The sequence below is a fragment of the Astatotilapia calliptera genome, chromosome 18, assembly GCF_900246225.1.
Source record: "Astatotilapia calliptera chromosome 18, fAstCal1.2, whole genome shotgun sequence".
NCBI classification, from domain to species: Eukaryota; Metazoa; Chordata; class Actinopteri; order Cichliformes; family Cichlidae; genus Astatotilapia; species Astatotilapia calliptera.
This window is the reverse complement of record NC_039319.1, coordinates 32466102-32475589: the sequence shown is the minus strand read 5'-3', so window position 1 is coordinate 32475589 and position 9488 is coordinate 32466102. Positions and strand designations below refer to the sequence as shown.

General features: G+C 42.6%; 1 protein-coding gene across 3 annotated transcripts; it reads left to right on the top strand.

Annotated features, from left to right (window-relative positions):
• Nucleotides 1–291: 291 nt before the first annotated feature.
• On the top strand, nt 292–2224 carry LOC113010918 (G2/M phase-specific E3 ubiquitin-protein ligase-like). 3 transcript variants are annotated; one of them, XR_003270401.1, is made up of 4 exons: nt 292–556; nt 793–1173; nt 1376–1447; nt 1768–2224. XR_003270401.1 is itself a non-coding variant. In XM_026150200.1 (3 exons), the coding sequence occupies exons 1-3, from the start codon at nt 484–486 to the stop codon at nt 2025–2027; spliced, it is 405 nt and encodes a 134-aa protein (XP_026005985.1). In that variant the 5' UTR covers nt 292–483; the 3' UTR covers nt 2028–2224. The 3 variants fall into 3 exon arrangements, 2 of the variants coding, with proteins under 2 accessions (XP_026005985.1, XP_026005984.1); XM_026150200.1 differs by lacking the exon at nt 793–1173; XM_026150199.1 differs by lacking the exon at nt 292–556 and having other exon boundaries at nt 721–1173.
• The last annotated feature ends 7264 nt before the right edge of the window (nt 2225–9488 follow it).

Genomic DNA, 9488 nt, shown 5'->3' with positions numbered 1-9488 from the left:
CCGCACTTTTTCTGAAATAATCACTTCATAATTAACTCTCATGGTATCTTTTTCCGGCGATTCTTCAGATGAGGACAATTTAAATCAAGCTATAATTGCGAGCTTGGAGAGTCCCCAAAGAGGGACAAAAGGACACCCTGATGATCCTCTACCTACTCACATGAGGCAAGGTGTGAAAACAAGTGTGGGTCACAATCAGCCAGGGTTTGGGGGGATACTCCCACTGGGTTTAAATCTGGGACTCTCCACCATTTGACCCTTAGAACTGAAGAAGCTTGTCGGATGAGAGGTGAAAACATCTTTAAGCAACTTAAAGAAGTCCAGACGCTTTTTTCCCCGCTCTGCTGTGTGGGAAGGAGCCTTGCGTGGTTTTCAAAGGATATCTTATGATCCCAACTTGATGATCAGTGTGAAAATCTCAGATGATATGGGGAAAAATGAGGAAGGGGTTGATTTAGGCGGGCCAAGGAGGGAAGACTATCAATGGACACCATTGCCAGGTCAGCCATGTTTGAGGGGAAAGAAAACTGCAAGAACTTGGCTCTTGACAGTACTGGTAATTACCTATTTTTCTAATATTAATAATAATAATAATAATAATAATGGATTGGATTTATATAGCGCTTTTCAAGGCACCCAAAGCGCTTTACGATACCACTATTCATTCACTCTCACATTCACACACTGGTGGAGGCAAGCTACAGTAATAGTGTAAACTTTTTAACTGATATTTATTTTTACAGGCAACATTACTGACAGTTTTGCTTTTCCCTTTATTCTGTTGCTTTGCAGCTCTCTGAGGGTACTGGTACTACATCTCTGGCAGAGCCATTGCAGTGAGCTTGGTACATGGTGGTCCACCACCTAACTTTCTGTCACCAACAGTATTTTCTTTTCTAGTTGGAAATTCAGCAAATCCACCCTGGAAGACATAGCTGATTCGGTACTCTTTGAAAAAGTCGAAGAGTTCCAAGTTGAAGAAGAATTGTCTCCCCATATGCTAATCAAGTCCAAAACCTCAGTTTCTGTCCATTGACTCGCTGTCTCCAGTTTCCCCCACCATGCTTTCTCGTTTGTCTTCTCCGGTGCAGTGTGAACATAGAGTAAGAGACAGGGATCTGCTGGTACATGACATTGTCATATTTCAGGTCATCCACAGGGTCCTATTCAAAGGTATTTGGGTATTCTGTGTTTTTCAGATTAATTAAAATAGTGATAGAAATCTTACCTATTAATCAAAATGGCCAGTTTAATAACCTAATACAATTCAAATTGCCAAATTGATTATATGCAGTTAACTTAGAAACCTGAAATTGCATAATTATTAACATTCATCTATTAACATTCATCATTTTCAACATTCATCTATCTCCAGAAGGAAGCAACAGAAGAACTGCTGAGGAGATGGTTGTTACATTCTGGAGGGACTATCTCCAAGCTACAGAAGGTAATTGGCACTTTAGTGTACAATAAACAGATATAGCGATTTATAGTTCTGCATTTCTGAAAACTTTACTTTAAATAACATACTTGTATAACAATAACACCACAGCTTCTGCTGCTTCTTAATTACCCTCTTGGTTGTAGTAACATTTTTACATAGTTTTTGAAGCTGTTGAAGGATGAAAAGCGTGTTCTATAGTCATTACAATAACAGTCTTTCAAAGATTCTTGCTTTAGATTAATACTCACTGACAAATTATTCTGGCAAAATAATCTAATATGAAGTTACCTTATAACATTTATTTCCTTCTCTGTTTTATGCAGAAGAAGAAGGACATTCCAAGTTAGAGAAGCTATTGGCCTTTGCAACTGGAGCAACTGCGGTGCCACCTATTGGCTTTTCCCCAGCACCCTTGATTGAGTTCATTCATAGAGGAGATGACGACTTCTCTTCTACACCAATTTTCCCTCTTGCCAACACGTGTGTTAACTGCATTAGGCTGCCACTGCATGTTTCATACCAGTTGTTCAAGGAGATGTTTGATTTTGCCTTAGGTAACACTTACGTCTTTGGCAGGGTGTGAACACATTATGCTGTATGAGTTTGTGGTTTTATCTTTTGTATTGGTCTCTCTGCTGATTCAAAGTGAGCATTGAATATTAACTTTTTAAGGTTTTAATATTTCCAAATTTAGCTGCGTCAGTCAAATTGATGTTTTAAGACATCAATTTGACAAGAAGTGATTGTTCTTCAGGATTAAAATCCAATTGTTTAACAGCACTTCAGAAGTTTATTTACACTGTTGAGTATGAACATATAATCTTTGTCTCACTTTAGTCTTTTCATGTGCATGTGCATCTGTCTTTGATATGGTTGTCTTTCTGTCTGTTTATTCTTCTGCCTGTCTCAGTTTCTGTTTGATTGACAACAGAGCTGTCATTTTATCCTATTGATTGATTGATAATACTTTATTCATCCCGAGGGAAATTGAGTTAAGGCTGCCAGCCGTGCCAGCTCCATCTTACCCTTCCGACCATACATACATTACGCAAAACATCACATGGGCAAGACAGGTCAGAGAGGTATAACAATGGAAAATGCACCACACGAGGAAAGATAAGGAGAAAAAAAAACACCTCTGCACATAGCACATGAAAAACTCTTAATACACCAAAGAAACACATGACAAGCAACAGGGGTGGGTAAAGGGTGCAGCATCGGAAGGGAATAAGCATCGAAGGCACTTGGAAAGGGAGGGGGGATGAGTGTGTGCATATCAGTGTATATGTATGTGTGTGCGTTTCCAGAGTTCAGCTGAGACAGTGTCCTTCGCCCTGCTAGGCTAAGTAAACAGTCTTCCAGCCAACCCAGGTGGCCTTGCATGGAATGTGAAGGAACAGACTAAACACAGTCGTTATCAGGGTGTTGTTGTTCAGCTCCAGCCTTGAGACCGCAGCTGGTGCCAAAGGGGGTATCCGCATGAAGTGATGGTGGTTTTTACTTTAGTGCGAACAGCTCATATGAATTTCAAAGCAGTTCTACAGTCCAACACTGGTATCGCAATCTCCCTTTGGAGAGCCGCGAGCTTCGGCATACTCGCACTCTGTGATGTTGTCATTTCTTGTGCTCAAGGAGCCGATTTCTGAGAACTCACGGCAGTGTGCCTCCCCGAGATGTCATCCAATTTGCGCCCAGAGATGTTATTCTGAGCTAGCCCTTCCGTGATGTATCCAGTCTGCAGTCAGAGATCTTATTCTGAGTATTCACAGCAGCCGTAGCCTCTCCAAGATCTTATCCTGACTCAGTGAGCCCATTTTGAGAAACTCACACCTCTCCCATCATTCCAATCCCAGCGGGCAGCCTTGTGGGGATTTGAACAGCCGGTTCTGCTTTCTTAATTCTTCGATAAGTCAGGGCCAAGCCAGCTCCGATGAGCCAGAACCCTGTTACCATGGTTAGATATCTTCAGCACTCAGGCTCACCCAAGCCCAAACTTCTCGTTGAGAAAGGGGTGTCAATTGCATTTAGGGACCAGTTGATCCAATCCATAATTCCTCTTTTAGGTTTTAGAGAACAGACTGTGAGAATGTTCCAGGGAAAAGTAATACAAAAAACACAAGAGGAGGAGAGGAGAAAAGTGTGAATGCCTTCGTCAAGAGCAAGAGCAAGGAAATGCTTAAAGAAAATGCTTTCAATATTTTGTTATTTTTGATCAGATATGTGTTCTGAAATGTTTTTTTTGTTTTTAAAATTTTTTTGCAAAATATTTGATTCAATGTAGAAGGTGTAATAGTGAACATCTATTTCATGATTTCCATCATTTTCTAAAGGATTCTGTCATGGTCCCTGTGCCTGTTTGGCTGGCTCAGTGTGGCTACAAGTGTTTTTGAGCTAAGATTTTAAAGTTATTCACATAATGAAAACCTATACTTTGTTTCGGGCGAGTTGCCCATTCAAATGCATGTAATCGTAAGAAACGCACTGTCTTGACGAAATAAAGCGTTTTTGTACAACTTCATATAAATAGCTGTAAGTTTTGATAGAAGACTCTGTTAGAGAGTTATCTCTAGGATGCTGGGATGATAGCTCCCTCAGGACTTAAACTCCAGTCAGAGAGTGGGGCACAGAGAGTGATGTCCGGATATACTTTAATGGAAGTTAACAGCAGCTCAACAGTACAGCAGTAGGCATACTTAACGAATGTGGGACGGGTGGACAAACGTGTGCGTTGCTGTGCAAATGTGAGTCAAAATCCCTCCAGTTCTACGAGTCCATTTCTACTTATAGCACGGGTTGTACTTTGATGTTAATTACAAGGGGTTTATGCTAGGAGATTTATCGAGATGGGTAGAGGCGTGTGACTTACCACCGTAGCATTTGTTGCGGGTTGTATCTGTGCACTGCAGTTGGGTTATTTAGCCACTAGAGGGCACTGAAGACCATATAATTGCTGACCTTTCCTAATTTGGGGGCATTAGGTCTTTTCTGTTGCCTGAGATATGCAGATATTCTTGTTTCCTGCTTGTTCAAATGGGATTGTGGGACTTTCTTATGTCAGAGCATTCAGCTGATTATTTGTGTTACAGTTCATTATATTGGCATGATGTTGGGAAGTGACGATTGTTATATTTACATGTGAAAATTGTTTCTCCTTGTTTCTTGTTATTCAGAACCACACGTCTGTCCACCCCTCCCACATTCGTTAAGTATGCCTACTGCTGTACTGTTGAGCTGCTGTTAACTTCCATTAAAGTATATCTGGACATCCAACACGTTCTCACTCCCAACTCGTCAAACGTGTGACGCATGGTCAGGCTCCCTCTGCTTCACTTATGGACGCGCAGGGTACCCCTCTCGCGTCGGGAATTGACGTGAAGGGTCCTCCGAGTGAGGAGATTGCTGCGGAAGTGCCTGTTGTCGGTATATTTAGACATTTTCCAAATCACATTGTAGTGATGTATACAGAACACAATAAATTATGTAATGTAAACAACTACCTGAAAAACAGGTAGAACGATACTTTTGTATCGTTTATTGCATTTACGGAGGGAGTGGTGTATGCTGGGTAATGGCACAGCTAGCTACTGGGTGACTTTATTCACCCGCTTAGGCCGTTATCAGTCCATACAATGGACGTTATTAGCACAAATCAGTCCCATAGATATGGGCCATCTCCTGCTAGACTGTTCAGAAGGTTGTTATCATCCATCCAGATGGAGGATCACTAACAGGAGCGTGGAAGACTCCAGAATCCACTCTGGCTGGAATCCGGTGGATATTTCGTCAAGACAGTGCGTTTCTTACGATTACATGCATTTGAATGGGGAAATCGCCCGAAAAAAAGTGTAGGTTTTCATTATGGGAGTAACTTTAAAATCTTAGCTCAAATGGCTGCATAACCAATTTGCCCCGCACGCAGATGCTGTATTCTATAAGGCAAAGCCATAAATATGGGTGTCTTAGTCTTCTATCAAAAGTTACAGCTATTTATATGAAGTTGATGAAAAACACTTTCTTTCGCCAAGACAGTGCGTTTCTCACTGTTATATGCATTTGAATGGGGAATTCGCCCGAAACAAAAGTATAGGTTTTCATTATGTGAATAACTTGAAAATCTTAGCTCACACAGCTTTAAAACCTGTTTGCCCAGCACGGGGATATTGAATTCTATAAGATAAAGCCATAAATATGTGTGTCTGAGTCTTCTATCAAAAGTTACAGCTATTTATATGAAGTTGTACAAAAAGACTTTATTTCATGGGGAAATCGCCCGAAGCTGTACAAAAACACTTTATTTCGCCGAGACAGTGCGTTTCTGACTATTACATGCATTTGAATGCAGTTCTCGCACGAAACAAAGTATAGGTTTTCATTATGTGAATAACTCGAAAATCTTAGCTCAAACAGCTGCAAAACCTGTTTGCCCAGCACGGGGATATTGAATTCTATAAGATAAAGCCATAAATATGTGAGTCTGAGTCTTCTATCAAAAGTTACAGCTATTGTCATGGTCCACGGCCCGGCGTCCGAGGTGCGGATGGGATGCCCACTCCCGTGGGCGTGGCTGCTAACTCCACACCTGCATCCCATCCCGGGCGATCACCAGGTGGACTATTTAATCCTGCCCAGCCTGCTGCTCCACGCCAGTCCGTAGTCGTCCTTCAGCGATCACAGCTCGGCGTGTTTGAGCCACCAGCCTGTCCACCTGCCTGTCCGGAATTTGGATCACAATCAGCCCCAGCCGCCTCGACCTTTCTGAAGCTTCTCCCCACGCACCCTCACCCCTCCCTCCAGATCCCTCGGCCCCGCTATCATCGTAAGACGCGTACTCTACTTCCCCTCGTATGCTGCCGTTTTCCCCGCACCCCAATAATCCTTTTTTCCTTTTTCTGTTTCACCCTCCCACAGTCCCGCTCTCGGCGTTCCTGCGCGATTCACCTCCCGGTCCCTCGGTTTTTCTGGTTCCTTGCGTTTTTTTCCCTTCTACCCTCCCGGGACACCCTCAGTTATAATAAAGTTTATTTTTTGTTCTCTCGTACCGCTGTGTGTGTGTTCTGCTCCTGGGTCCAGCTTGTGCGTGGAACGTCGGTTCATGACAGCTATTTATATGAAGTTGTACAAAAACGCTTTATTTCGTCAAGACAGTGCGTTTCTGGCGATTTCAATTCATTTGAATGGGGAACTCGCCCGAAACAAAGTATAGGTTTTCATTATGTGATTAACTTGAAAATCTTAGCTCAAACAGCTGCAAAACCTGTTTGCCCAGCAAGGGGATATTGAATTCTATAAGATAAAGCAATAAATATGTGAGCCTGCGTGGTCTATCAAAAGTTACAGCTACTCATATGAAGTTGTACAAAAACGCTTTATTTCGTCAAGACAGTGCGTTTCTGACGATTACATGCATTTGAATGGAGTTCTTGCACGAAACAAAGTATAAGTTTTCATTATGTGAATAACTTGAAAATCTTAGCTCAAACAGCTGCAAAACCTGTTTGCCCAGCACGGCGAAATTGAATTCTATAAGATAAAGCCATAAACATGTGTGTCTGAGTCGTCTATCAAAAGTTACAGCTATTTATAGTAAGTTGTACAAAAACGCTTTATTTAGTCAAGACAGTGCGTTTCTGGCGATTTCAATTCATTTGAATGGGGAACTCGCACGAAACAAAGTATAGGTTTTCATTATGTGAATAACTTGAAAATCTTAGCTCACACAGCTGCAAAACCTGTTTGCCCAGCACGGGGATATTGAAGTCTATAAGATAAAGCCATCCATCCATCCATCCATCCATCCATCCATCCATGCATCCATCCATCCATCCATCCATCCATTTTCATCCGCTTTATCCGATGCCGGGTCGTGGGGGCAGCAGCCTAAGCAAAGAGGCCCAGACCTCCCTCTCCCCAGCCACCTCCTCCAGCTTATCCGGGGGAATACCAAGGCGTTCCCAGGCCAGCCGAGAGATATAATCTCTCCAGCGTGTCCTGGGTCTGCCCCGGGGCCTCCTTCCGGTGGGACATGCCTGGAACACCTCACCCAGGAGGCGCCCAAGGGGCATCCTTGTCAGATGCCCGAACCACCTCAGCTGGCTCCTTTCGATGTGGAGCAGCAGCTGCTCTACTCTGAGCCCCTCCCGGATGGCTGAACTTCTCACCCTATCTCTACGGGGGAGGCCAGCCACCCTTCGGAGGAAGCTCATTTCTGCCGCTTGTATCCGTGATCTCGTTCTTTCGGTCACTACCCACAGCTCGTGGCCATAGGTGAGGGTAGGGACGTAGATCGACCGGTAAATTGAGAGCTTCGCTTTTACACTCAGCTCCCTCTTCACCACGACGGACCGGTGCAGCGTCTGCATTACTGCAGCTGCAGCCCCAATCCGTCTGTCGATCTCCGGCTCACTCGCGAACAAGACCCCGAGATACTTGAACTCCTCCACTTGGGGCAGGAACTCATCCCCGACCTGGAGTGGGCACTCCACCCTTTTCCGGCTGAAAATCTTAGCTCACACAGCTGCAAAACCTGTTTGCCCAGCACGGGGATTTTGAAGTCTATAAGATAAAGCCATAAATATGTGTGTCTGACAGCTATAAATAGCTGTAACGTTTGATTTCTATCAAACGTTACAGCTATTTATATGAAGTTGTGACACTGTTATAGACTGTTCAGTGAAAGTTTCTAAAACTAGATGAACTTACTTCAGCGTCAGCAGTTTGAGAAAACAACTCCCTTTACAGGTGCTGATAAGGCCAAGGGCACAAAACAGCATAACCATTGATCCTTTATGTTTCATAGCGAGACACGTGAAGTGTGGTAGGATCAGTTTGTAACTTCCTCGCTCTTCCTTGGAATGCAGGAGCACCACTTCTGTGGCAGCGCTGACATGACTGAACTGTAATGTTTGATGTGTGTTTGCTCTCCTGTGCACAGTAATAAATAGCATGATCACAGCTCTTTCTGTGTTGCAGACTTTATTTAAAAAATTCCACGACCCCCCCCCCCCCCCCCCCCACCCTCCCACTGTGAACCTGAATTGAATATTCTGAGGACATTTGTTTAAATAGTTCTAGAAATCTGAGCTGTTGGTGTGTCCTTGGATTGTGTGGTAATAATATTAGAGCTAGCAATCTTTCTTACTGAATCTCGACTATGAGTCATGTTACCTGAGATTAATTCTATGTTTACCTGTCAGCCTGGACGAATGTGCTGTGTGAAGGAAATTAAATTAAATCAGATCTGAACTGCGTACATTTAAGGAACCTGTTCATATTTAATTGAAATATGAACCAGTGTTTTTTTTTTTATTACTGATTCCTTTTACTGATTCCTTTTACTGATTCCTTTTATAGTATAACCACGTATCCACCCAGGCTTTCAAGTTATTCACAAATTAAAACCTATACTTTGTGTCGGGCAAGAACTAAATTCAAATGCATGTAACAGTGAGAAACGCACTGTCTTGGCGAAGTAAAGCGTTTCTCATCAACTTCATGAAGACAGCTGTAACTTTTGATAGAGGACTCACACACACATATTTATGGCTTTATCTTATAGGATTCAGCATTTACGTGCTGGGAAAATTGGTTTTGCAGCTGTTTGAGCTAAGATTTTCAAGTTATTCACATAATGAAAACCTATACTTTGTTTCGGGCGAGTTCCCCATTCAAATGAATTGAAAGCGCCAGAAACGCACTGTCTTGACGAAATGAAGCGTTTTCGTACAACTTCATATAAATCGGTGTAACTTTTGATAGGCGACTCAGACTCACATATTTATGGCTTTATCTTATACAATTCAATATCCCCATGCTGGGCAAACAGGTTTTGCAGCTGTTTGAGCTAAGATTTTCAAGTTATTCACATAATGAAAACCTATACTTTGTTTCGGGCGAGTTCCCCATTCAAATGCATGTAATCGTCAGAAACGCACTGTCTTGGTGAAATAAAGCGTTTTTCATGGTCTTCATAAAGACAGCTGTAACTTTTGATAGAAGACTCAGAAATACATATTTATGGCTTTATCTTATAGAATTCAATATCCCC